Source organism: Hordeum vulgare, unplaced genomic scaffold (assembly GCF_904849725.1).
Source record: "Hordeum vulgare subsp. vulgare unplaced genomic scaffold, MorexV3_pseudomolecules_assembly, whole genome shotgun sequence".
NCBI lineage: Eukaryota > Viridiplantae > Streptophyta > Magnoliopsida > Poales > Poaceae > Hordeum > Hordeum vulgare.
The window spans coordinates 12501-40391 of record NW_025422727.1 but is presented as its reverse complement, the minus strand read 5'-3'; the positions used below and the strand labels follow the sequence as shown (position 1 = coordinate 40391).

Genomic DNA, 27891 nt, shown 5'->3' with positions numbered 1-27891 from the left:
ACCTATAAACAATAGGTCTCAATTCGGGAGGAAGAACCGGTAATAAGCACAAAACCATCCATTCTGGTTCTACATTTGTTTGAATAAAATGTTTCGCCAATTGCATGCGTCTAATCAAAAAAACTTTTCTTATTCGTCTTTTTCTATCTTCCCACTCATCTCCACTATACCCCTCGTCTTCTAATTCCTTCCATTCGACCAAAGAATTCTCTATAATAATTCGCAAATCCAAATCTGCTAATTGTTCTCTAATAGCACCTGCTCCTGTCGCAATTTCCCGATTTCGAAATGTTGCAAAGCCTGGGGTAGAAAAAAAGGGAGAAATGCTGTGGTTACAGGATGCAATTTCCTCTTCGAATAAACCTCGTAATCGTAAAAAAGTGGGTTTTTTAGTGCTGGGCCTAGCAAAAGAGAAATCGCCGTATACTAGGCCCTCCAACTTCTTAAGAGGTTTATCTAAAAGATTCGCGATATAACTAGGAAGACCTTTCAAATACCACACATGAGTCACGGGACATGCGAGTTTGATGTATCCCATTTGATATCTTCGTATCCGAGAATCCACAAATTCTACCCCGCATTTTTGGCAAAATCTTTCGTCTTCGTTTTCAGCTCCGCTCGCTCGAGAATTGCCACAACCGCAAATCCCGCTTTTTATGGGTCCAAAGATTCTTTCGCAAAACAATCCATCTTTTTCTGGTTTATCGGTTTTATAATGAAAAGTAGAGGGCCTTGTGACTTCGCCAACGGCTTCTCCATTAGGTAGGTTTTTGTTAGCCCAAGCCTTTATTTGTTGAGGGGAAACGAGTCCAATTTGAAGTTGTTGATGTTTATATTGGTCAATCATAAAATAGAAATAAGAAAAGAATTTATATTTATTCCGATCAAACTTCCTCCCTATTAACCTGGAAGTTCTTTTCAGATACAAGGAAATGATTCAGTTCTAGAGCCAAAGATCGTAGTTCTCGAACGAGCACTCGAAAAGATTCTGGAGGATCCTCATGATTAGGTATTCTTTTTCCCCAGATCGTAGCATTAAGTATTTCTTGGCGAGCTATAAGATGGTCAGATTTATAAGTAAGTATCTCTTGTAAAATATGAGCAACACCAAATCCTTCTAAAGCCCAAACTTCCATTTCTCCTACTCGTTGTCCCCCTTGCTTGGCTCTTCCTCTAACCGGTTGTTGTGTAACAAGTGAGTAGGGCCCAGTAGAACGCCCATGAATTTTCTCATCAACTTGATGAATTAATTTTAAGATATAGGACTTCCCTATTAGAACAGGTTGCTCAAAGGGGTCGCCTGTTCTTCCATCAAATATTCTGCTTTTTCCCGGGTACTCGGGTTCAAATACCCATGGATTTTTTGTTTCTTTACTGGCTTCATATAATTCTGAAAACACAAGTTTTCTTGAAGCCTCTTGCTCATATCTCTCATCAAAGGGTGCTATTCTATAATGTTTCTTTAGCAGATCCCCCGCTAATCCGAGCGAGCTTTCAAATATTTGTCCCACATTCATTCGGGAGGGTACTCCTAAGGGATTGAAGACCATATCAACGGGTGTTCCATCTTGCAAATAGGGCATATCTTGCCTAGGCAAAATTTTGGAAATGATCCCTTTATTCCCATGTCTTCCGGCTACTTTATCCCCAACTTTGATTTCACGTTTCTGTAAAATATATACACGAACCATTATGTCGAGGGGGTCCCTTTGGATCCATTTCACATCGATAACGCGCCCTCTTCCACCTATAGGTAATTTCAGAGAAGTTTCTTTTGAAGTGGAAACCTCAAGGCCGAATATGGCCCGTAATAATCCAGCTTCTGCGATATATGATGATTCGCTCGCTATCTGAGGCGTTAATTTACCTACTAAAATATCACCAGTTTCTACCCAGGATCCCAACCTAACAACTCCATTTTTGTCCAAATTGCGGAGTAAATGTTCTTCTAGATGTGGTATTTCTTTAGTGATTTTTTCAGCGGAGCCCTGGCTTGTCGTATCCGTCTGAATTTCATATTTCCGGATGTGAAAAGAGGTATAAATATCCTCATATACCAAACGTTCGCTAATTAGTACTGCGTCTTCAAAATTGTAACCTTCCCATGGCATATAAGCTACTAATACGTTTTTTCCTAAAGCAAGTTCCCCCCCAACTGTAGCAGCTCCTTCTGCTAAAATTTGTCCTTTTTTAATGGATTTACCCCGTGGAACCCGAGGTTTTTGGTGCATACAAGTATTTTTGTTAGAGCGACGGTGGTTAACTAAAGGAATACTTATAGTCTTCCCACTACTTGATAAAAGTATCTTATGACTATCAGTAGAAATGATCTTTCCCTCGCGTTCGGCTATAACGGAAACCCTCGAATCTAGAGCTGTTTGGCGTTCCAATCCAGTTCCAACAATGCATTTCTCGGACCGAGAAAGTGGAACTGCTTGGCGCTGCATATTAGAACTCATTAAAGCCCGATTCGCATCATTGTGCTCAATAAAAGGAATGAGAGAACCCCCAATAGAAAAATATTGGAAAGGAAAAATACTTCTAACATGAATCTGTTCCCATGCAATAGTCAAGAATTCTTGGCGGTATCTAGCTGGAACAACCTGTTCTTCCTGAATACCTTGATTCAAGGACAAAGAATTTCCTGCTGCTATCATATAATACTCATCTCTATTTGGTGATAGATAAACCACCTGTCTCTCTTTTTTTTCTTTTGCTTTCTCAGCAGATATTTCATAAAACGGACTCTCTATAGATCCCCACAAGTGATCAATTCTCGCATGAATTGCTAAGGATCCAGTAAGTCCAACATTGATTCCTTCAGACGTGTCAATTGGACAAATACGCCCATAGTGACTCGGATGAATATCTCGGCTCCGAAAACTTGCGGTTCTCCCCGTCAACCCTCCAGGACCTAAACAACTCACTTTTCGCCCATGAACAGTTTGTGTCAATGGATTCGTTTGATCAAAAACTTGAGATAATGGGTATGTGCCAAAAAAGGTCTCATAAGTAGTTATTAATAAAATTGAAGTTGAAGTTGGAGTTACCAAAGTTTGGGGAGTCGGTTTCGATTGACGTATGAATACTCTACGAATAGTTTTTTGAACTGCATGTTGTAAACGACCAAGAGCCAATCCGAATTGATCTTGTAACAGATCCGCAACCGAACGAATACGTTTATTTTTCAAGTGATTCATATCGTCATCGTCAAGTATACCCGTTCCAAATTTCATTCCAATCAAATGATCCGTAGCGGCCAATACATCTCGTGGTAACAAGAATGTATTGTTCTGAGGTATATCAAGATTAAGTCTCCGATTCATATTTCGTCGACCAATCCTTCCTAATTCACATTTTTGTTGAAAAAATTTCTTTTGTAATTCCTCGCATAAGGACTCCGAAAATACCAGGTCCCCACCTACACAAGCAAATTGTTGATAAAACTCCAAAATAGCTTTTTCTTTTGACTCAATCCTCTTCTTCTCCTTAGCATTCGGGAAAGACAAGAAAATTTCAGGGTAGGAAACATTATCTAGAATTTCTCTTAGATTCGAACCCATAGCTGATGATAGAACTAGAATAGATATCTTTTGTTTTCTACTCACGCGAGCCCATATCCTTTCTTTTTTATCAATTGCTAATTCCGATCTCCCTCCCCAATCTGATATTATAGTCCCGGTGTAGATAGAAATTCCCTTATGATCTAATTCCGAGCGGTAGTAAATACCAGGACTTAGCAATATTTGATTGATCACAATTCGGTATATTCCATTTATAATAAAGGTTCCTAAGGAATTCATTATAGGAATGTTTCCGATAGAAATGGTTTGCTTTTGCACATCGAAACCAAAAATTAATCTCGCAGATACATATAATTCGGAAGAATAGGTGAGTGATTCATACACAGCATCTCTTTCTTTTATCGAGGGTTCTAGCAATTGATATCCTTTCGCAAATAATTGAAATGCAATTTCGTGATCTGGATCTTTAATTGTTGGAAACTTGTCAAGTTCTTCTGCCAAGGCTTGATTAATGAACCTAAAAAATCCCTCGAATTGGATCTGACTAAATCCGGGTATTGTGGACATTCCCTCGTTTCCATTCCGGAGCATCTTAATCTTAAGTTTCCTGTTTATCAAAGAAAAATTCCATTATCAGCTCACTCTTCATCAATCCCTACGGATTGATCTAGCAATCATGGAATCTATATTCTGTTTACTGAATCACATGAAATTCTAGGGAACTCCACATACGTATTTCATATATGTATTTCATACATATGAATAGAGACCATTTCGACGAAAATTCTAGTTTACCAGGGGTACAAATGAAATGAAAATGAATTGCTAAAATATTCCTACAAAAAAAATTATGCCACTTATACTTTATAATATTCTAATCAGATTGAATGGCAAAGATTTCTCATTTTATCCCCTTTCTATGAATGTAATAAAGCCGTAATATAATACACTAGAAAGTTTTACTTTACTTCGATTTAGAATAGCGTGCTTACTTTAATTTCTAAAAATAATTTGAGGGTTCTTTTTTATTTCGGATCGGAGTAGTATAATTGCTAGAAAATTAAGTATTTCATTGTGGAATTCTAAAATAAAGTAAGTCCCTTTTTTAAGTACATGCCAATCTAATTATCCACCTCTCCCCATATCCATGCTTTTCTTTTATCGTAATTTCACTTGGGTAGGCCAAGATAGTCAGGTTATACTCTAATATCAGAGCAAATTTCCTTTTTTTATTCAAGATATTTAATTTAATACTTTGAAAAATTAAAGCACGATTCCCCATAGAGATATGTACATAAAGGGGATCTTTGGATAATAATGCTGCTCGGACCTAAAGTTCACCTATACACGGATTAAGCATAAAGCCATAATATTTTATTATGCCATTGAAATTGAAGGGGGGGAGATAATACCGATTTAAGAGTAGTTCACTACTGCAATTCAAAAAAGAAAGAGAATTCTAGTTAATGGTTCCAATTTGTTCTGAATTTTGCAGCCTGTGACTAGAAATCCACTTTTCTTCTTTTTCATCTCAATAGAAAGAAATGGGAAGTTTTATTGTGTTAGCAATGTATGTTTTAAGATAGAATCTATCGAGGAGAATAATCGAAACTGGATCAAAAAAAGCAGGAGTATCTTTTTTGAAAAAGATTGGAAAAAAGTAAGTTTAATTATATTCAAAATAAAAGAAAGGGGCTTTTCGTAAGAAAACGTGGATGAATACTTGCTGTTTTCTAGATTTTCGATCGGATTTTTTGGCGGCATGGCCAAGCGGTAAGGCAGGGGACTGCAAATCCTTTATCCCCAGTTCAAATCTGGGTGCCGCCTGATCAATAAAATACTTAGGTTTTCTAGTACTGATCGAATTCAATCAATTTTTACTTCGCATAAGTTCGGGCAAGAGAGTAACTAAGCCTGCCGATACTGGGTTTAGAGAAACCATACCATAGTTCTATCCTTAAACTAGGGTTAGGGTTTGTTTTGGCGGTAGTGGCCAAAATGGTTATCAATAGGGGTGAGGTAGTGTTTCCTTATTCTTTTATTATATGAATTTGAATTGGTTCTTAATTGATTCGATTTGAGAATTTTTAAATACGAGGATAAGATGTCAGAAATCTTGGTATCCAAAGAAAGGTCCCTAAGGGGCATTCTTCTCTTTTTCAATCTAAGATTCCAGAAGGGACTCCACGAAAGAATATCAAGACTTCCTAATTATCATACATTTTTTTATCGTACATCTTATGTGACCTACATACACTAGAGTAACAAAAGGAATAAAAAATCTTCCTATTCCCGCTTCTTCTATTCAGGACATCATTCCCGTACTCTTTCTTTTTTAAGGTAAGGAAAAAAGGGCTTTATAGTATCGTATTTTTAATGCTCTCTAATTCTACAAGAATTCCTATAAGAATTTGTTAGGAGTAAATTCCTTGAACTGATTGATCCATGGCCTTAGGGCAGAAGCCCTTTTTGACTCTGTACCCTTGATTCCACTATGATTATTGATCAATAGTAGAATAATCCCTTCATAGAAATAGGAGACATAATTTAGATGGATATAGTAAGTCTCGCTTGGGCTGCTTTAATGGTAGTCTTTACATTTTCTCTTTCACTAGTAGTATGGGGAAGGAGTGGACTCTAGGGATACGATACTACTAATTGATTAAGTAATCAAATTGTTGTATCAATTCTTTTTTTAATTGATCGTTTTGCATTAATTATTTTGTCAAACGTTATTCTTTAATCTTTTTCTTTAGTTTTGTTTCACTCCTGTAAGAAACTCTTGTATTGTAAGAAAGAGCCATTATACCAATTAAGAATTTCTACTAGAAATGACTAATGGTTAAAAAAAGTTCTATACATAAGAAAATTAGACTTTCTTCCACGGAACTATTCACGGCATATCACACATTTTCCATTTGTTTTATACTCTTTCTTTATTCTTAGAATAATTTTTATTCTCTTTTGAAGCATCTCGCGGGATATTTAAGCATGAAAGATTCGCTGGTTTTTTCCTTTTACTTTTTACTATAGTCTATTCTTATATTATTTTTCTTTCCTTCCATGGATTCTTTGGTCAAGAATTGTCTTCGATTTTTTTATTTTGACCTGATTGAAATTAAGTGGATGCAATGAAAAAAGAAATTGAATTAGACTACTTAACTATTTCAATCTACTAATCTATTCTATGTAGATTCAAAGATAATATAATAGAAAGACTCTAAAGTGTCGTAGAAAAAACTATATGTAGTTCTTTCTACCACACTTTAAGATTCCAACCAGATCCTTTCATTTAAGACTTGGATTTTTTTTATTTAATCCCTTTTTCATTTCTTCAATGATTAATTGGAATTCCACTTAATTATTTTGGCTGACTGTTTTTACATAAATAATAAGTAAAAAAGAAGTAGGAATTAGAATGAACAGTGCAGTAGCAATAAATGCGAGAATATTGACTTCCATAACCTCTTTATTTTTTATTTTCACAATAACTCGGGATGTAATCCCATGGAGAGGAAAAAGGGGTATCTTGTAAATTCAAGGGTAGGGCTTGCATTCTGATAATACTGAATCAATTCAATATTATGAATATCGGATCTATCAAATCAATTCATGGATGAGAGTTATATAGTATAACATAGGAAGATCCTATATCCATACTAAGACCAAAATGGGTTTTTTGATTGGATTAGGAATTCCCTCTTTTTTAATCCTTTTTTTTCTACTTTTTCTTTTCTATATCTCTAACCCACGAGCTTTCTTAATCTTATACAATTTCTCTTCCTTTTTCTTATAGTTATACATACAATTATGTATGTATTATATGAGCAACTTTCTATGGGTCACATAGACATCCAAATAAGCAGTAGAAGTGAGATGGGGAAAAGAGGTCTGAAATAAAAAGGGAATACAATTTATGTATGGATTCCGGTAAAATACCGGTACTCTATTCCATAACAGTGGAATAGGAAATTAAGATGAGGATGGTATCATCATAAAGAAAGATAGAGTAATATCCTAAAATTCTACTAATCCACATATCGTATGTGTGTCTTTCTTTATCTTTATCGATCGGGAGTAGTGAAAAAAATTCCTATACTCCTTCCCTCCCTCTTTAATGAGAGATGCAAAATAAAAAAGTGAAGTAAGGGTGCCCTATGGGTATTTGATCTTGCTCCCTGCCCCTTTTTTTTCATGGAAAAAGGAAATATGAATTTCTCCATTCATTGAACCCTAGTTCGGGACTGACGGGGCTCGAACCCGCAGCTTCCGCCTTGACAGGGCGGTGCTCTGACCAATTGAACTACAATCCCCGCGGGGTGTATGGCATACCCATTCTTAAATAGAACCATAAGAAGATTCGATTCGTCTGTCGTACTCTAAGAAATAGACGAATCATATACTACATACCCACATATTAATATTATATTATACGTGGGTATAGTGAGAGTGACATAACTAGTATGTCGTGATTTTTTATCACTAAAAATGGATAATAATCCACCCTTCAACAAGAAAAACTCTTTTGTTTGTAAGAAAGGAATGAGAGAGATATGGATTAGAAAAAAAAATCCCCTTTTTTATTTCTCTTTTATTTCTATAGATCAGACATTTTATTTTATGGGAGAAAAACAAAAGGATTTAGTTCATATTCACGAAGCCCTAGATTTTTGGGCCGAGCTGGATTTGAACCAGCGTAGACATTGTCAACGAATTTACAGTCCGTCCCCATTAACCACTCGGGCATCGACCCAGGAAGAATTTATTCTAGGGTTTTTGCTAATCTATGATTAACCTCCTTTCATAATACTCCCTACCCCCAGGGGAAGTCGAATCCCCGCTGCCTCCTTGAAAGAGAGATGTCCTGAACCACTAGACGATAGGGGCATCACTAGACGATAGGGCCATATACAACCGCTCGTGATTATACTATAATCATAGTATGAGCAGTTTTTTTGAATTGTCAATATACTCGAAAAGTATAACTAGATCCAAAGCAAAGAGTTTTTCTAACTTTTCTGCTATGTTTTCATCTAGGATTTTTTTAGTTGATGGTTAGATTAATTCATGGATCATCCTCTACCTTTTAGGGAAATTCATTTTAAATGTATAGAATAAGAATGGATTACTAAAAGGGATTCTAGATTAGTTCAGTACAGGTAGTTATTTTATTGATCTAAGATAAGATGAAAAAGAGTCCAATTTTTTTTTTATTTCCATTCCGTGCTTCATTTAGTGTTCAGACCAAAAATGCATTCATCCCGCACTAAGTCATAAAATTCTCTAAAGAGAAAGCTTCAAAAACAAAGAAAAAAGCGAATCAATTTAGTAGAAAAGTACTCTATCAGATTCGAACCAATGACTTACGTCTTAGCACGAGATTACTCTACCACTAATTTAAAAAGCCCTTTATCGGATTTGAACCGATGACTTATGCCTTACCATGGCATTACTCTACCACTGAGTTAAAAGGGCTTTTTATTTAATTCAAAAATTTGCCACTTTGATTTCCCATTATGGGTCTACTGCATAATGTACATATTATATATATATAATATATAGAGATATAGAGAGAGACATTATGTATAGATTGTATATGTATTGATATCTTGAGAGCTCAAAATAAAATTAAGAAAAAAAAACATACCCAACTCTTCTTGGTTCATGGTTTTCCGTTTCCGAAGGCTAGTAAAATAGGCGGATTCTGGAACCCCAAGGATTCAATGGTATATGGAAAATATAAGATTTCCAATCCTAGCGGGAAAAGGCAGGGAACAGATACCCAATAGGATAGGATCCTTGGGAGGAACTTTTGGTAATGGCCTTGATCCTCTATGCTATTTTTTATGTGTTCTTAGTTCTATTGAACTTTTTTGATTCTTTTAAACAAGAATCTAATAAACTAGCATTGAGTCAGTGGAAAAAAGGAGAGAGAGGAAAGTGTTAAATGGAGAGAGTCGACTAATCATAGACTTTTAGGATCTTCTTTACATCAGGTAAATCTGTCAGCCCTGTCCGTTTTTTTCTTTAAGTTACGACTCTTTAAGTTACAACTCTTTGCTTCTTACTTCTATCAAGCCATAGGGAAAGTCTATGATGAATTTGGAAAACTCATCTCACTCTTACTCTATGGCTCGGACTTAATGGGGGAAGAAAACATCTTCTATAATTTCTTTTTTGTTCAATTCTGGACAAAAAAGAAAAGGAAAAAAGGAATTTATAGGGACAGTGTTACCCCCTATATCCCCTAGTTTATATTGTAGGAATAATAAAACAATTTAGCAGTCTGGCACACTTACGTCCTCGCAAAGTAAATAATGATTATTGTAGTCGTAACCGTAGAATAGGATAGGATCCTAATCAAAATAAATACATTTGGTTCAGGCGCTATTAGCAGGGTAAGAAGAGATTTATTTTACAGACCAGAGGGAGAGGGGCTATCTAAATCCTAAAGTAAAGGCGCGCGATCGAAGTAGAAGTACCAATGGCTCAGTGTCATGAACCTTCTCCATCTGATTCAATAAGGGGGAATTAGCCTCCTTGTCAAATGGCTATCCTTGACAAAGGGTACCATTTATACCATAATATACAATGTAGCGGGTATAGTTTAGTGGTAAAAGTGTGATTCGTTCTATTAATAACTGAATTTGAAATGATATACTTAAGGCATCCTTAAGTTTTTTTTTATATTCCGATGAAAACTTTAGTTCTTATAAAGGATTAAATCCTTTTCCTCTCAATAGCATATTGAGGAAGAATATACATTCTGGCGATTTGTACCCAAAAACTAATTTAAATTGCATCCAAAATAAAAATTGGATTATGATATGAGTACAGAGTCGCGAAGCATAATTTTGCATTGGATTTAAGTATTCCAATTTTGAAAATATGAGTAAAGGATCTATGGATGAAGATACAAAAAAGTTGATTTCCAATCGTAACTAAATCTTCTTTTGTTAAAGGATAAGGAAGCCAAATAGCTAAAAAACGATAGTTTTGGTTTACTAGAACCATCCGCATATTGTTTCAGCTCGGTGGAAACCCAATTCTTTTCCTCAGGATCTCTTGAATGAAATTAGGGAACGAAGTAAGTAGATTAGATGGATTTAGATAGAATTTCTATCTCCTACTCTATAAGGATCATCTAGAAAGCAGAGAGCTTTGGTTCCATTCAAATAGAAAAGCTGACATAGATGTTAAGTGGTGAGAATATCCATAAAGGAGCCGAATGAAATCAAAATTTCATGTTCGGTTTTGAATTAGAGACGTTAAAAATAATCAACCAACGTCGACTATAACCCCTAGCCTTCCAAGCTAACGATGCGGGTTCGATTCCCGCTACCCGCTCCATTCTGTATAAAAGGAGTATTCTATTTGTCTAGACATGTTAAAGGCTTGTATTCAAGCCTTTTTTGTCCACCAGTTTCTGGTACTACAGAGCGGAGTAGAGCAGTTTGGTAGCTCACGAGGCTCATAACCTTGAGGTCACGGGTTCGATTCCCGTCTCCGCACTTAGCAGTCTCTATAAAAGGAGTATTCTATTTCTCTAGATATGGTAGAGGGGCGTATCCAACCCTTTTTTATTCATTAGTTCCGGGCCCTAGAGGGCAAAATTGAGCAATTTGCGAAGCCACTTGCCTTCACAAAAAGAAGGCGCAAGGCTTCTCCCTACCTTGCAGAAAATAAAAATGAAATGAAAGGGACAGTCTACCTCTCCCTTCCTTTTAAAAACAGTTTGCCCGTTGTTTGTCTCAGTTAATACCCAATTTTGGGGCTCTGTTGGCTAGTTCTATTTCTGCCTCCGGAGCGCCCTCTTTTTTTGAGGGGGATGCAAAGGAAGGGTAAATATAGTAAGGGATACGGCACTAGACTAATACTTAATTAATACTTAATTTAATATAAGTAGTTAAACAATTAACTAGACTAAACTTTTTATCATAGTACTTTGATAAATTAAGCGGGCGAGCGGCGGGAATCGAACCCGTATCTTCTCCTTGGCAAGGAGATGTTTTACCATTGAACTACGCTCGCTACGGTATATATTTTATAGCGTATATCCGCTTGGGTCGACCGTCTATGTCTGGGTCGACCGTTTCATTTCATTTTCTATTCTATTATATTAGATATTAGAGTTTTCCTTTTTTTATTATCTGTCAATGAATATTCTAATGGGAATTTCATAATACTGAAAGAGAAGAGCTAGCAATTCGGAACGCAAATTGCGTTTTAATACGTCTCACTATTCGAATTTTTTAAATGGCCTTTATTATTTCTTTTTTATGGGGTTACTAAATATTAACCAAATTTAATTTAAGAAATGAGAGAATTCAGAATAGCTACGAGAAAGACTAGTCCAATCCATAATGATGTACCGGAAAATACAACATTTTTATTATTTGACCAACCATCAGGAGAAGCAAATACAAGGGGTACACTAATTACTAAGACTGAGGAAGTCGCAATTAATGCAAAAACAGCTAATTGGAAAGCAATAGTCATATTTCTAATCCTCCAAGCTACCATCAAATAAAGTTGACTACATATTTGATCCCTCACTTAACCAAAATTGTAAAAAAATACAAGAAGTAGGAGGGGTTTAATCATGAATCCATTGATTCTTCTCTTTAATTAAAATTTATTACTTAACCTCTTTTTTATTTGGATATGGGGGTGAGAGGAGGTTATTTAGTCTTTATTTCACAAGCGGGTATAGCGGATCCTGTATCCGTGTATACAGTATACAGAGATATATCGAAAAGGAACTTGTATCTGATATCTTTCTAGAGGTTAATAAATATTTTTATTTTTTATATGGCTATGTTCTATTTGTAGGAGTAAAATAAGGATTAGGCGGTGGAGAGATGGCTGAGTGGTTGATAGCTCCGGTCTTGAAAACCGGTATAGTTCTAGGAACTATCGAGGGTTCGAATCCCTCTCTCTCCTTTTGCTTATTGAATACGTTTGTTTCTTTCATTTTTTTTTATTCTGTCCCTTATCTTTCTTTCATAAAAAGGAATGAATGGCTCGGCTAGATAGAATAACCGAGCCAGAACAGAAAAAAAGTAGAACAGGTATAAATAAGAAAATCTTAGTTAAGAGGGTTCATGTAAAGAACAGGTTCCAAATCACGATCGATTCCCTTTTCAAAACCTGCTGCAGCAGCTCGGGCTCTTCCTGCATGCCATAAATGGCCCACAAAAAAGAAGAATCCTAGAACAAAATGAGAAGTTGATAACCAACTTCTAGGAGAGACATAATTAACTGCATTGATCTCGGTCGCTACGCCACCCACGGAATTTAAAGAGCCTAAAGGAGCGTGGGTCATATATTCTGCTGAGCGCCGTTCTTGCCAAGGTTGTATGTCTTTTTTCAACCTACTCAAGTCCAAACCGTTGGGGCCCCTTAGAGGTTCTAACCATGGAGCACGAAGGTCCCAAAAACGCATAGTTTCCCCTCCAAAGATAACCTCCCCAGTTGGGGAACGCATTAGATATTTCCCTAAACCTGTGGGTCCTTGAGCGGATCCCACATTAGCTCCAAGACGCTGGTCTCTAACTAGAAAAGTAAATGCTTGAGCTTGAGAAGCTTCTGGCCCGGTGGGTCCATAAAACTCACTCGGATAAGCTGTATTATTGAACCATACAAAACAACAAGCGATAAAACCAAAGACAGATAAAGCAGCTAAACTATAAGACAAGTAAGCTTCTCCAGACCATACAAATGCACGGCGAGCCCATGCGAAGGGTTTGGTTAAAATATGCCAAATTCCCCCAAATACACAAATAAAACCCAACCATACATGTCCACCAATTATATCTTCTAAATCATCTACACTAACAATCCACCCTTCTCCCCCAAAAGGAGATTTTAGTAAATAACCAAATATAACACTGGGACTAAGGGTCAAATTGGTAATTTTTCTTACATCTCCCCCCCCAGGGGCCCAGGTATCATATACACCGCCAAAATAAAGAGCCTTGAGTACTAGAAGAAAAGCACCTAGACCTAACAAAATTAAGTGAATACCCAAAATTGTAGTCATTTTATTTCTATCTTTCCAGACATAACCAAAGAATGGAAAAGATTCTTCAAGAGTCTCGGGTCCCAGAAGCGCGTGATAAATGCCACCGAAGCCTAAGACTGCGGAGGAAATTAGGTGAAGTACGCCAGATACAAAGTATGGAAAAGTATCTAGAACTTCCCCCCCTGGCCCTACTCCCCAACCTAGAGTAGCTAAGTGTGGAAGTAAAATCAACCCTTGTTCATACATGGGCTTTTCTGGTACGAAATGGGCCACTTCAAATAGGTTCATTGCTCCGGCCCAGAATACGATTAATCCGGCATGGGCTACGTGAGCTCCAAGTAGTTTACCGGACAAATTGATAAGTCTGGCATTCCCAGCCCACCAAGCAAAGCCGGTGGTTTCTTGGTCACGACCAGCTAAAACGAAAGTTCCATTAAAGAGCGTTTCCACGTGGTAGAACCTCCTCAGGGAATATAAGATTTTCATGAGGCTGATCCTGAGCTGCCATCCACGCACGAATACCCTCGTTTAAAAGAATATTTTTGGTGTAGAAAGTCTCGAATTCAGGATCTTCCGCTGCACGGATTTCCTGGGAAACAAAGTCATAGGCACGTAAGTTCAGAGCCAAGCCAACTACGCCAATAGCACTCATCCATAAACCGGTGACGGGTACAAATAGCATAAAGAAATGTAACCAACGTTTATTGGAAAAAGCAACACCAAAGATTTGGGACCAAAAGCGGTTAGCAGTGACCATTGAATAAGTTTCTTCAGCTTGAGTTGGGTTAAAAGCACGGAAGGTATTTGCACCATCACCGTCCTCAAATAGAGTGTTTTCTACGGTTGCTCCATGAATAGCGCATAGCAGAGCCGCGCCTAATACTCCGGCAACTCCCATCATATGAAATGGGTTCAACGTCCAATTATGAAATCCTTGGAAGAAAAGGATGAATCGAAATATCGCTGCTACGCCAAAACTCGGCGCAAAGAACCAACCAGATTGCCCCAGTGGATAAATAAGGAATACCGAAACAAAAACAGCAATTGGACCAGAGAATGAGATTGCATTATAAGGCCGCAATTGAACAGACCGAGCAAGTTCAAATTGGCGTAACATGAAACCTATTAGTGCAAAAGCCCCGTGGAGAGCTACAAAAGTCCATAGACCGCCTAATTGACACCAACGAGTAAAATCTCCTTGTGCTTCTGGCCCCCATAGTAGCAACAAAGAGTGTGCTAAACTATTGGCAGGGGTAGAAACTGCTGCGGTTAAGAAATTACAACCTTCCAAATAGGAACTTGCCAATCCATGGGTATACCAAGAAGTTACAAAAGTTGTCCCTGTAAACCAACCCCCTAAAGCGAAATAAGCACAAGGAAAGAGCAATAGGCCAGACCATCCTACAAAAACGAAACGGTCCCTTCGTAACCAGTCATCCATAGTATCAAATAGATCATTTTCTTCTTTAGGAACTCTACCAAGGGCTATAGTCATAGTGATCCTCCTATTCAATTACTTCAACCATTTCCGAGCACCTCATATCACTTTCCAAGGCATATGATAGTTTTATATCTGTGGACGATTTCTTTCTCGTTCAATGCCCTTTTTCAATGGTCTCGAAGAGAGAAATTTTCCATTTTTATCTATGGAGTCACAACCGAGGTCGTTGTAAATCCATGAATTTGATTCGATTTGTTTTTCTTATCTTATACTTATAGAAATAAACCTTTGAATTCAGCATTATTCCAAGACTCCTATTTCAAAGTCTATCTTTTAAGGGAAAAATGAAAATAAAAGTAACCCCTTTTTTCCCATTCCCTCTCTATTGCATGGGGGGAAGAACTAAAATGGAGGATTCTGAAAAAAAAAAGGACCTTCGAAATCAATTTTTATGTGTAGCGCAAAGGAGTTGCGATTTCTTCTTATTCCTATAGAACATCTAGTAACAAGAATATGAAATCGTAAATAGCGAAAAATTCTTGTCTTGCGCGGTCTAAGTCTAAGGAAATACGAAAAATTCGCTTATACAATTTCATCTACATCGAATTTATATATCAGAATAGCGGATAGAGGCATCATTCAAGGAGTCAGGTCTACTTACTTTATGCTTCTTTCCAATTTTATGGTGGATTTGATAAGAACCCTTTTTGCTTTCTTGATAAATAATCGACAAAAAAAAAAAAAGCGTTTTTTTATATATAGCTTGTTTTATTATAATTATAACAAGTCCTATATGGAAATGCCCGCTAAAGAGAAAATCTATTTGATTGTCTCTCGGTCAATATCGATTTTTACAAAGAAAAAACAAGAATTTTCTTCTTTTTTTTATTAACATTAAGAAAAAAGAATATAACTAAAATGGAATTGGCAATATAATTTTTATAGACTTTTGAAAGAAAAAAAGGGGTTTTTTGCAACCGTTATTTCTTATTTCTTGCCTATATCATATCACGGAAACCTTTCGCTTTGGAACGTGGAGAGATGGCTGAGTGGACTAAAGCGGCGGATTGCTAATCCGTTGTACAATTTTTTTGTACCGAGGGTTCGAATCCCTCTCTTTCCGCTCCCTTGGATCATTTGGGACTTTCAAACTGGAAAGAATTCTGACCCCCGGATTTTCTCATAGATAAATGTACGAAACAAATCCAATTTGTAAGAAAAAAAAAAAATTGAATTTTTACTCCTCGCGTCCAGGATTCCGTCCTGGATCATTAGATAAGAATCCAAAGATAAAGAGTGAAACAAAGAATATCACTACTGTATAAACAAAAAGTTTGAGAGTAAGCATTACATAATCTCCAAGATTTTTTTTTAAGGAATAGATTACCAGTTTTTCCTTACCACACGGATCCACTAGGATGGTTTTTTTTGATACCTAAAAATGCAAAAATGAATTCTGGAAAAAAATTGCAAGAATTCATTTATAATAAGAACTCTTATCAATAGCAAAAATAGGGTTAGGTGGTATTGAATAGGTATTGTGTAGGTACCTAAAGGTACCTGCTCAACCTAGGTGCAGGGGAGTAGAAAGGCTGATCCAAATTTATTGCTGTAGCTACCCATTCAATGTAGAATAATTTCAATTTTAGAATTGAGGGTTCATAATATAAAAATATAAAACTTCTCGGCTTTTACCCATTTTAATTTTTTTTTTTGGAATGAACACATCATTCAATTTGGCATACAGAGTACTAAAGATTTCATCGAAAACTTACAGCAGCTTGCCAAACAAAGGCTAATAGAAAAAAGAATAGAGGTATAACAGGCATAATATCCACGATTGGATTGAAAATAGCATAAGCTTCGGGCAATTTGGCAAAGAAAAAACTAGTAGGATAAAGAACAGAATTAAAACAGATACAGGTTAAACTAAGTATATTAGGCATAACAAGCATTTCATTCTTGTAGAGTAAATAATTGGATTTTGATTGAGTTATTTTTTTAAGGGAAAGAAGGAAAAGGCAGATTCAAAATCTTTTTTTCTTCGGACTTTCCCAAACACAAAATACCTCCTTGTATTCGCACTCTCAAATGAGAGTGGAATAAATTCGACTTTCATATAATATCTTAATAGAATTCCATGTAATGATCAATGCATTTTTTTGATTCTATATTATCTGCATGTGTAGAATACTAGCAAGAGAATATCTCTTCTTTATTTATGTAATTGAAATGGTATTGACGAATAACAAATAAACATAATAGTGTTTATTAGTGTCGCATAAAACCCGAAATGGGGCGTGGCCAAGTGGTAAGGCAGCGGGTTTTGGTCCCGTTACTCGGAGGTTCGAATCCTTCCGTCCCAGATTGTTTCTGATGAAACAAACGGTGAAATCATATAGTACTCCGTATGAGACAAAAGTTTATTAAAGAGAATAATGATATCTTATGTTTTCTCAGAAAACATAATAAAGTCTTAAGTCCAGTCAAATTGACTACCTTTATTTTCATGAAAAAAATGGGATCTAGCAGGCACATTCAGGATATGCCTCTACTATGATCACTTAATAATCACTTAATAATCACTTAATCATATTTTTTTCTTCCTTTTGGTCTTCGAGTCGAAGAAGTACCAAAAACAATTAACTACCAAAAACTTTCAATCTATTCATTGGAATAGTTTATTTAGTTATTATAGTTAATTGTTTTTGGTACGGAAAAAATATATTACTAATAGAATTCTAATTCTAGTAATTAAATGAATTAAACTTTTTTGGAGGTTGATAGTTTATTTATTGAGGAAGAGTCAATCCTTCTCTTCTCACTTCAAGATTGATCATCTCGAGCCATCCGTTGAGGGTGGAAATTTAATAATAAATAAGTTTTAAGCAAACTTGTTTAGTCGTCTTTTTCTATGTTTCATTCATATGATAGAATTCGAATATGGGTTTAAATAAATTGGATCTTGGCGGAGGCTTCCCGGATAAATACTTACTTTCTTTTATCCATATTGCTCCATAGATAGCAAGTTTTAATTTTAATTAGTATACAAAAAACAAAACCAATGACTATTCATGATTCCATCCATATTGGATCAATTTTCTATACCACTTTGCAATGAAAAGAGGAATGTTTGTTATGGTAAAACTTCGTTTAAAACGATGTGGTAGAAAGCAACGTGCGACTTGAAGGACATGATCGATTGTGGATTTTGCTATCCATCATTTTCCATAGTAATGAAAATGCTCTTGGCTCGACATAGCCTGTTCTATTCGTTCCGAACCAAATTTGCGCAGGGTTTAAGTAACATAGTACACGATGGAGCTCGAGAGGACAGAGTTTATTTTTTATCAAGGGAAAGAATCTAGGGTTAGTGAAAACTAATAAATTAGGCCAACTTTGTCAGTCTATCCTTAATATAGAAATAAATCGAAAGGTTAAAATACGAAGAAAGTCCAATAAAAGTATATCAGAATCAATCCCCCTTATTAGATTTCTATAGAAGAGATAAATGCTTTATCGAAGGAAATAAGAAAAAAGGGTATGTTGCTACTCTTTTGAAAGAAAAAAATAGGAATTCCCGAAGTAATGTCTAAACCCAAGGATTTCACAAATCAAAGATAAAGGATTCCAGAACAAGTAAACACAATTTTCAATTGTCTCAACAACAGAGTTGGATCAGAATAAGGAATAAAAGTCAATTCGTTCGAAATGAGACAAAGAAAAGAGTTTAAAGACGACTCAAAAATTTTTGAAGGATTTTGCCTTCGAAGTTTCTCAGGCAGAATTAGCCAACTTGAGTCATGAGTATAAATGAAATTTGTTTTTTCTGTAAGGAAATTAATGGACGTCATAGTCTAATTTCTATTATTATCGACAGAAATTCGAATCATTTTCTCGAGCCGTATGAGGAGAAAACCTCCTATACGTTTCTAGGGGGGGCGTTGTTTATCTACATCTATCCCAATAAGCTGTCTATCGAATCGTTGCAATTGATGTTCGATCTCGAAGAGAAGGAAGAGATCTTCGAAAAGTAGGTTTTTATGATCCGATAAAGAATCAAACTTGTTTAAATGTTCCAGCTATTCTCTATTTCCTTGAAAAGGGTGCTCAACCGACAAGAACTGTTTATGATATTTTAAGGAAGGCGGAATTCTTTAAAGAAAAAGAAAGAACTTTGAGTTAATTGAAGAACTAAATGAATAAAAAAGTAGGATAGGAGAAGATTATTAGTATTCCTCGTTGTCTAATTATTTAGACACAATTTACCTCTTTCTTAATCCTATTTGGATTTATATCGTGCCAATCCAACATAAGCCCCTATTTTATTTACTTTTTCTATCTAATTTGTTTTCTTACCATTGTATTTCCATTGACAAAGGTCTATTGAACAAATAGAATTTGTAGATAGATGGGTCTCTTTATCCTCACTCCATATTTAATTTTTCTGCTTACACTTCGCTCAAATGATAAGGGTGTTCCTCTTGCATGTATTCTCATACAATATAATATATATTTTTTTTAATAAAAATCGCTAAAAAAAGGAGAATTTGGCCATCGTGATTAGGGTCGCTCTTTTTTTTCACTTTAGTGGAATTTAACCGGACCTGTTCGTTTTGCCATTTGAGTGTTTTTCATGGTCGATAAAATCTTTCTTTTGATGTCTTGCTAGTTCAATGTTTTGACAGAAGCGCGCGGTGTAATTCCATTGATTTTTGGATTTCGATCGTATCTAAGATCCTTTTTTTATCTGGGTTGCTAACTCAATGGTAGAGTACTCGGCTTTTAAGTGCGACTATGATCTTTTACACATTTGGATGAAACAACAAATTCGTCCAGACTCTTGGTAGAGTCTAGAAGACCACGACTGATCCTCAAAGGTAATGAATGGAAAAAATAGCATGTCGTAATAAAATCAATCTTTTTTGAATGGAATCCAAAATTACGATTTTCTGGGTCTAGTGAATAAATGGATAGAGCCTGGCTCCAATTCTGGTAAAATAAAAAGCAACGAGCTTAACTTCCTAATTGGAAGGATTCCCCGCTCTAATTAGACGTTAAAAATAGATTAGTGCCGGATGTGGGGAAAGGTTGGGTTTTCCTATGAGTGGACCCTTTATTTTTTCTTTTTTTTTAGAAATCCTAATTATTCTTGATTATGGATTGAATAAGGGATGTTATGGATTGAATGTGTAAAAGAAGCAGTATATTGATAAAGAGGCTGTATTCCAAAGTCAAAAGAGCGATTGGCCTGCAAAAATAAAAAACTTGTTCTGTTCTTTTTTGTAATTTAGAACAAACATAAACTAATTCGGTAGAAAAGGAGCGGAAAAAGATCCGTGGATTAGACTCCCTTTCTTTCCAGGGTTTGTATTAAAAATGCAACACCCTGTTCTGACCATATTGCACTATGTATCATCATTCGATAAACCGAGAAATGCTTCTTCTCTCTGATTCAAGTAGAAATACAAATGGAAAAATTCGAAGGGTATTCAGAAAAACAGAAATCTCGTCAACAATACTTTGTCTACCCACTTCTCTTTCAGGAGTATATTTATGCATTTGCTCATGATTATGGATTAAACGGTTCTGAACCTGTGGAAATAGTTAGTTGGAATAACAAGAAATTTAGTTCACTACTTGTGAAACGTTTAATTATTCGAATGTATCAGCAGAATTTTTTGGATAACTCGGTTAATCATCCTAATCAAGATCGATTATTGGATTACAAAATTTTTTTTTATTCTGAGTTTTATTCTCAGATTCTATCTGAGGGGTTTGCGATTGTTGTGGAAATCCCATTCTCGCTACGGGAATTATCTTGTCCGAAAGAAAAAGAAATACCAAAGTTTCAGAATTTACGCTCTATTCATTCAATATTTCCCTTTTTAGAAGACAAATTTTTGCATTTGGATTATCTATCACATATAGAAATACCCTATCCTATCCATTTGGAAATCTTGGTTCAACTCCTTCAATACCGTATCCAAGATGTTCCATCTTTGCATTTATTGCGATTCTTTCTCAACTACTATTCGAATTGGAATAGTTTTATTACTTCAATGAAATCCATTCTTTTTTTTCAAAAAGAAAATAAAAGACTAGTTAAATTCCTATATAACTCTTATGTATCAGAATATGAATTTTTCTTGTTGTTTCTTCGTAAACAATCTTCTTGCTTACCATTAGCATATTCTGGAACTTTTCTGGAACGAATCCACTTTTCTAGGAAGATGGAACATTTTGGGATAATGTACCCTGGTTTTTCTCGGAAAACCTTATGGTTCTTTATGGATCCTCTTATACATTATGTTCGATATCAAGGAAAGGCAATTCTTGCATCAAAAGGCAGTTTTTTTTTGAAAAAGAAATGGAAATGCTACCTTATCAATTTCTGGCAATATTATTTCTTTTTTTGGACTCAGCCGCGAAGAATCCATATAAACCAATTAGCAAACTCTTGCTTCGATTTTATGGGATACCTTTCAAGTGTACCAAAAAGTCCTTTGTTGGTAAGGAATCAAATGCTGGAGAATTCATTTCTCATAGATACTCGAATGAAAAAATTCGATACCATAGTCCCCGCTACTCTCCTCATAGGATACTTATCAAAAGCTCAATTTTGTACTGGATCGGGGCATCCTATTAGTAAACCCATTTGGACGGATTTATCAGATTGGGATATTCTTGATCGATTTGGTCGGATATGTAGAAATCTTTTTCATTATCATAGTGGATCTTCGAAAAAACGGACTTTGTATCGACTAAAGTATATACTTCGACTTTCATGCGCTAGAACTTTAGCTCGTAAACATAAAAGCACGGTACGAACTTTTATGCAACGATTGGGTTCGGCATTTTTAGAAGAATTTTTTACGGAAGAAGAGCAAGTTTTTTCTTTGATGTTCACCAAAACAACTCTTTTTTCTTTCAGTGGATCACACACTGAGCGTATTTGGTATTTGGATATTATAGGTATCAATGACCTGGTCAACCCTCTTAATTAATCATTAGACAAAACTAATAAACAGGAAAGGGTTGATAAATGATCAAGAAAAAACTTTCATATTTTTCATTCTGAAATGTTCCTTTTATTATAATAAAGAGTAGGTGAATCAACTTACTAATTAAAAAATTAGTAGAACTTCCTCTTTGGAATAGAATATTGGCTATTTCTACATAGGGAAAGTCGTGTGCAATGAAAAATGCAAGCACGATTTGGGGAGGGATTTTTCTCTATTGTAACAAGGAAGAATTATCTACTCCATCCGACTAGTTCCGGGTTCGAGTCCCGGGCAACCCATATAGAAAAGACCCATCAAAGTTTTTAACTTTTACTCACTTCATTTACAAATACAAAATTATTGGTTTGGTTAATTTATTTATATGGATAGCCAATCTTTGGGCTGACTTGGTTGACATTGGTATATAGTCTATGTTATACTGTTAAATAACAAGCCTTCTATTATCTATATTCTAGTTAATACGTGTGCTTGGGAGTCCTTGCAATTTGAATAAACCAAGATCTTACCATGACTGCAATTTTAGAGAGACGCGAAAGTACAAGCCTGTGGGGTCGCTTCTGCAACTGGATAACTAGCACTGAAAATCGTCTTTACATCGGATGGTTCGGTGTTTTGATGATCCCTACCTTATTGACCGCAACTTCTGTATTTATTATCGCCTTCATCGCTGCCCCTCCAGTAGATATTGATGGTATTCGCGAGCCTGTTTCTGGTTCTTTACTTTATGGAAACAATATTATCTCTGGTGCTATTATTCCTACTTCTGCGGCGATCGGATTGCACTTTTACCCAATTTGGGAAGCTGCATCTGTTGATGAGTGGTTATACAATGGTGGTCCTTATGAGCTAATTGTTCTACACTTCTTACTTGGTGTAGCTTGTTATATGGGTCGTGAGTGGGAACTTAGTTTCCGTCTGGGTATGCGTCCTTGGATTGCTGTTGCATATTCAGCTCCTGTTGCAGCTGCTACTGCTGTTTTCTTGATTTACCCTATTGGTCAAGGAAGCTTTTCTGATGGTATGCCTTTAGGAATCTCTGGTACTTTCAACTTTATGATTGTATTCCAGGCAGAGCACAACATCCTTATGCATCCATTCCACATGTTAGGTGTAGCTGGTGTATTCGGCGGTTCCCTATTCAGTGCTATGCATGGTTCCTTGGTAACCTCTAGTTTGATCAGGGAAACTACTGAAAATGAATCTGCTAATGAGGGTTACAAATTTGGTCAAGAGGAAGAGACTTATAATATTGTGGCTGCTCATGGTTATTTTGGCCGATTAATCTTCCAATATGCTAGTTTCAACAACTCTCGTTCTTTACACTTCTTCTTGGCTGCTTGGCCTGTAGTAGGAATCTGGTTCACTGCTTTAGGTATTAGTACTATGGCTTTCAACCTAAATGGTTTCAATTTCAACCAATCTGTAGTTGATAGTCAAGGTCGCGTTATTAATACTTGGGCTGATATCATCAACCGTGCTAACCTTGGTATGGAAGTAATGCACGAACGTAATGCTCACAACTTCCCTCTAGACTTAGCTGCTGTTGAAGTTCCAGCTATTAATGGATAAGGTTTTTCTGCTAACATATAAGAATTTTTGAAGAAAGAAAAGACAAAAATACCCAATATCTTGTTCTAGCAAGATATTGGGTATTTTGAATCTTTTTTTTCTTCTTAATCTTTCTATTCAGAATTCAGTTAACGACGAGATTTAGTATCCTTTCTTGCATTTTCATAACTCGTAAAATGCCGAGTAGGCACGAATTCTCCCAATTTGCGACCTACCATAGGATTTGTTATGTAAATAGGTATATGTTCCTTTCCATTATGAATCGCAATTGTATGGCCAACCATTGTGGGTAGAATGCTAGATGCCCGGGACCACGTTACTATTGTTTCTTTCTCCTCCTTCATATTGACCTTTTCTATCTTTGCCAATAAATGATGAGCTACAAAAGGATTCGTTTTTTTTCGTGTCACAGCTGATTACTCCTTTTTTCCTTTTTAAAGAGTGGCATTCTATGTCCAATATCTCGATCGAAGTACGGAGGTCAGAATAAATAGAATAATGATCAACGGAAAAAAGAAAAAAATCCTTTAGCTGGATAAGGGGCGGATGTAGCCAAGTGGATCAAGGCAGTGGATTGTGAATCCACCATGCGCGGGTTCAATTCCCGTCGTTCGCCCATCGCATTATTGCAAATTCCAAAAATGCAATTTTCCATATTCCTAGTTACGTATTTACTTACGGCGACGAAGAATAAAACTATCGCTATATTTTTTCCTTTTCCTAGTTCTTCTTCCAAGCGCAGGATAACCCCAAGGGGTTGTGGGTTTTTTTCTACCAATGGGAGCTTTCCCTTCACCGCCCCCATGGGGGTGGTCCACAGGGTTCATAACTACCCCTCTTACTACGGGGCGTTTACCTAGCCAACACTTAGATCCGGCTCTACCCAAACTTTTTTGGTTCACCCCAACATTACCCACTTGTCCGACTGTTGCTAAGCAATTTTGGGATACTAAACGGACCTCCCCAGATGGTAATCTTAAAGTGGCCGATTTACCCTCTTTTGCAATGAGTTTCGCTACAGCACCTGCTGCTCTAGCTAATTGCCCACCCCTTCCACGTGTGATTTCTATGTTATGCATGGCCGTGCCTAAGGGCATATCGGTTGAAGTAGATTCTTCTTTTCTCTCAAAAAACCCCTTCCCAAACTGTACAAGCTTCTTCCAAAGCATACGGCTTTCTAGATGTATATGACGATCTCTAGACAGATGGATCTTATATGAATCATATGATGAAGTACCACATGAGTGGATATATAGGAAAGGAATCCAAATCTGCCGAATCGCTCATGTTATGATCTTCTACATCCTAGGTCTCTGCGTTCCGTCATCTGGCTTATGTTCTTCATGTAGCATTCAGATCGAATGACTCTATGAAATTACGTCGATACTTCCACATATTATGGGTAACGTAGGAGACATCCCTATTTTCCCCCGGGGGTCTTAATTACCACTGCTTAGCTTTCAATTTGCCTCTGACCATCAAATTAAATGTGAATAACCCGTCCTCCTCTCTTTGAAACAAGGGGCGCTTCCGGTTCTGTGCGTGCTTCAAACAATTTTGTCTTCTCCATATTACCATATCTCTAGAGTCAATAATTTTCTATGAGGAACTACTGAACTCAATCACTTGCTGCCGTTACTCAACAGTTTTCTGTTGAGGTCTATCCCGTAGAGGTAGTCAAATTGGATCAGTGATCGATTTCTAGGTTTCGTCGTAAACCTAATTGGTTACTTCCAATTACGTAAATCAATAGTTCAAACCGCACTCAAAGGTAGGGCATTTCCCATTGATATAGGAACTTTTGTACCAGAAACAATAGTATCTCCAATTATAGCCCCTCTGGGATGTAAAATATATCTCTTCTCACCATCCCCATAGTGTATGAGACAAATGTATGCATTTCGATTAGGGTCGTATTCTATGGTTACGATTCTACCAGATATGTCTTTTTGATTCCGTCGAAAATCTATTTTACGGTATAGGCGCTTATGACCTCCCCCTCTATGCCTTGCGGTAATGATTCCTCTGGAATTACGACCTTTACCACAACGGTGCCGTCCATGGATCAAATTATTTCGTGGATTGGATTTCACTTGCCTGTCTACGGTTCCCTTGCGTGTGCTCGGGATAGGTGTTTTGTATAAATGTTTCGCCGTATTATTAAGTATTCTCCTTTAGTTTTTTTCTCTATCTAGAAGTGGAATAGAATAACCCGGTTGAAGGGTAATGATCATACGTCTGTAATGCATTGTATGGCCCAGAATAGGTCCTATTCTTCTACCTTTTCCAGGTAGTCGATGGCTATTCACAGCTACCACCTTAACACCAAAGAAGAGTTCGACCCAATGCTTTATTTCTGTCTTAGTGAATCCCGATTCGACATTAAAAGTATATTGATTCTTTCCCAATAAACGAAGACTTTTTTCTGTAAATACTGCGTATTTGATTCCATCCATAAATCGACTTTCCCTCCTATGCTCTGAGTTCCAGTATCGATAAGAATTCGAGTTCTTATTGTTCTTATGTTATGGTATGAATATACCATACCAATTCGTTATGTATGGATGATGGATGAGATTCCATGGATAGAGAGCCAGTTCCAATAGACTTATGGAATGTTCCCGTTCGTGTGCATCCAGCAGGAATTGAACCCGCAAATTTACCAATTATGAGTTGGGCGCTTTAACCATTCAGCCATGGATGCTTAACAGGGATCATCGTACATCGTAAATAACCAATTTTCATATAGAAAGACATATCATAGAAAAATGAAATCGAAAATATTCCGAGATGGCAAATATTCGGAGATGACTATGAAAACACCTCTCTGGATCCTCGAATTGAAAGAGAGATTGAGAGGGATCAAGAATCCTAATTCTCGCTATTTGGAATGGATCCAATTCTATTGAGTCTGACTCATAGTGATCATTTCTCTTTAGCAAAGAATGACCTTGGTTATCAAAGGATTGAACAACCGGGATCCATTTCCTTATGATACCTAGTTGGCATTGATAACAAGGATCTAATGAATTATGAGTTTAATAGATCCTCTTTAGCAGAAAGACGTATATTCCTTGCTCATTATCAGACAATCACTTATTCCCAAACCTCGTGTGGGACTAATCGTTTTCATTTACCATCTCATGGAAAACCCTTTTCGTTCCGCTTAGCCCTATCGGGTATTTTAGTGATAGGTTCTATAGGAACTGGACGATCCTATTTGGTCAAATACCTAACGAAAAATTACGATTTTCCTTTCATTAAGGTACGAGGGCTTCTTATTCCACAAGAACGAAAGCACCTTTTCATTCTTTCATATACTAGGGGTTTTTACTTGGAAAAGACAATGTTCCATACTAAAGGATTCGGGTCCATAACCACGAGTTCCAGTGCACTAGATCTTGTAGCACTTAGCAACGAGGCCCTATCCATTAGTATTCCACATAAGAAATCCATTCTAGAAAAAAATACAATTAGATTAGCTCTTCATAGACAAACTTGGGGTTTGCGAGCCAAGGTAAGATCGGCTCGGGATCATGGGACCCTTTTCTATCAGATAGGAGGGGCTCTTGTACAAAATAGACTTACTAAGTAATAACCCCATAGAATCTATCTATATAAAGATAAAGAGGCAATCGTGTCAGGAAGCGGGTTTTTCTTTGGCCAAAAGGTACTTCGAACTTGGAACGAGCATGAAGAGATTAACGAGACTTCTTTCTCTTTTGAGTTTTTCTGGCGGACCTGCCGCGCAAGATCTTTGGTCTTCCCCTGGAACCGATGAAAAAAAGTGGATCGCTTCTTATGTACTCGCTCAGAATGATTCTTCTCTATCTATAGTTCATGGCCTATTAGAAGTAGAAGGTGCTCTGGTGCAATCCTTACCGACAGAAAAAGATTGCAGTCAGGTTGATAATAGTCGAGTGACATTACTTCGTCGGTCCGAACTAAGGAATCTGTTATAAATGTTTTGAAATGGATATTGTTCTCTCTTTGATCAGGGATTGCTATATGAAAAGAAGTGGAGTTTGAAAAAGGGAACGGAATGCTCAAACCGGAACTGCTAGAGGAACGAATTTTCAATAGCATAACTTGGGCTCCTAGAATATGGCGCCCTTGGGACAATCTATTTGATTGCAGGGTTTTGTTCCGAAGCAAAGATATCCGCGGAGGCCGGTTCGTTCGTCCTATTCTGATATTCAGGACCAAGAGGTACTGGATTCTCTTTCGGATAGGCCCTGAAAGGAGAAGAAAGGCTGAAATGCCAACGGACCTCTGTCTATTCTCTAATTCACCCGATCCGATAGTACC

General features: G+C 36.6%; 5 protein-coding genes and 8 non-coding genes across 13 annotated transcripts; 6 read left to right on the top strand and 7 right to left on the bottom strand.

Moving 5' to 3' along the window:
* Positions 1–138: 138 nt before the first annotated feature.
* On the bottom strand, positions 139–11379 carry LOC123423331 (DNA-directed RNA polymerase subunit beta). Its single transcript, XM_045107828.1, has one exon. It carries the CDS (start codon positions 4113–4115, stop codon positions 885–887), a length of 3231 nt encoding a protein of 1076 aa, XP_044963763.1. The 5' UTR covers positions 4116–11379; the 3' UTR covers positions 139–884.
* Positions 5281–5351, top strand: TRNAC-GCA. Its single transcript has one exon. It is a non-coding gene; the product is annotated as a tRNA-Cys (tRNA).
* On the bottom strand, positions 7764–7837 carry TRNAD-GUC. The gene has a single exon. It is a non-coding gene; the product is annotated as a tRNA-Asp (tRNA).
* TRNAY-GUA lies at positions 8196–8277 on the bottom strand. Its single transcript has one exon. It is a non-coding gene; the product is annotated as a tRNA-Tyr (tRNA).
* Positions 8928–8999, bottom strand: TRNAT-GGU. Its single transcript has one exon. It is a non-coding gene; the product is annotated as a tRNA-Thr (tRNA).
* TRNAM-CAU lies at positions 10963–11036 on the top strand. The gene has a single exon. It is a non-coding gene; the product is annotated as a tRNA-Met (tRNA).
* Positions 11380–11484: 105 nt separating the features above from the next.
* TRNAG-GCC lies at positions 11485–11555 on the bottom strand. The gene has a single exon. It is a non-coding gene; the product is annotated as a tRNA-Gly (tRNA).
* An 824-nt stretch (positions 11556–12379) lies between these two features.
* Positions 12380–12467, top strand: TRNAS-UGA. The gene has a single exon. It is a non-coding gene; the product is annotated as a tRNA-Ser (tRNA).
* A 1384-nt stretch (positions 12468–13851) lies between these two features.
* On the bottom strand, positions 13852–15047 carry LOC123423334 (photosystem II D2 protein). Its single transcript, XM_045107830.1, has one exon. The coding sequence runs from the start codon at positions 15041–15043 to the stop codon at positions 13982–13984; it is 1062 nt and encodes a 353-aa protein (XP_044963765.1). The 5' UTR covers positions 15044–15047; the 3' UTR covers positions 13852–13981.
* A 977-nt stretch (positions 15048–16024) lies between these two features.
* Positions 16025–16112, top strand: TRNAS-GCU. The gene has a single exon. It is a non-coding gene; the product is annotated as a tRNA-Ser (tRNA).
* A 4348-nt stretch (positions 16113–20460) lies between these two features.
* Positions 20461–22089, top strand: LOC123423332 (maturase K). The gene has a single exon (XM_045107829.1). It carries the CDS (start codon positions 20461–20463, stop codon positions 21994–21996), a length of 1536 nt encoding a protein of 511 aa, XP_044963764.1. The 3' UTR covers positions 21997–22089.
* A 343-nt stretch (positions 22090–22432) lies between these two features.
* On the top strand, positions 22433–23619 carry LOC123423335 (photosystem II protein D1). Its single transcript, XM_045107831.1, has one exon. It carries the CDS (start codon positions 22522–22524, stop codon positions 23581–23583), a length of 1062 nt encoding a protein of 353 aa, XP_044963766.1. The 5' UTR covers positions 22433–22521; the 3' UTR covers positions 23584–23619.
* A 68-nt stretch (positions 23620–23687) lies between these two features.
* On the bottom strand, positions 23688–26281 carry LOC123423328 (50S ribosomal protein L2, chloroplastic). The gene is made up of 3 exons (XM_045107826.1): positions 26247–26281; positions 25349–25755; positions 23688–24685 (listed from the first exon to the last, which is right to left on the bottom strand). The coding sequence occupies exons 1-3, from the start codon at positions 26279–26281 to the stop codon at positions 24255–24257; spliced, it is 873 nt and encodes a 290-aa protein (XP_044963761.1). The 3' UTR covers positions 23688–24254.
* Positions 26282–27891: the final 1610 nt, after the last annotated feature.

What these genes read in the sequence shown, in the direction of transcription:
- LOC123423328 (XM_045107826.1), bottom strand. Translation starts at nt 26,281, where the DNA reads ATGGCTGAATGGTTAAAGCGCCCAACTCATAATTG. An exon ending in AAGCGCCCAACTCATAATTG is followed by an intron (nt 25,756 to 26,246) that starts GTAAATTTGCGG and finishes AAAAAACTAAAG; the next exon opens with GAGAATACTTAATAATACGG. An exon ending in GGGAAATGCCCTACCTTTGA is followed by an intron (nt 24,686 to 25,348) that starts GTGCGGTTTGAA and finishes AATCTACTTCAA; the next exon opens with CCGATATGCCCTTAGGCACG.
- LOC123423332 (XM_045107829.1), top strand. Translation starts at nt 20,461, where the DNA reads ATGGAAAAATTCGAAGGGTATTCAGAAAAACAGAAATCTCGTCAACAA.
- LOC123423334 (XM_045107830.1), bottom strand. Translation starts at nt 15,043, where the DNA reads ATGACTATAGCCCTTGGTAGAGTTCCTAAAGAAGAAAATGATCTATTT.
- LOC123423331 (XM_045107828.1), bottom strand. Translation starts at nt 4,115, where the DNA reads ATGCTCCGGAATGGAAACGAGGGAATGTCCACAATACCCGGATTTAGT.
- LOC123423335 (XM_045107831.1), top strand. Translation starts at nt 22,522, where the DNA reads ATGACTGCAATTTTAGAGAGACGCGAAAGTACAAGCCTGTGGGGTCGC.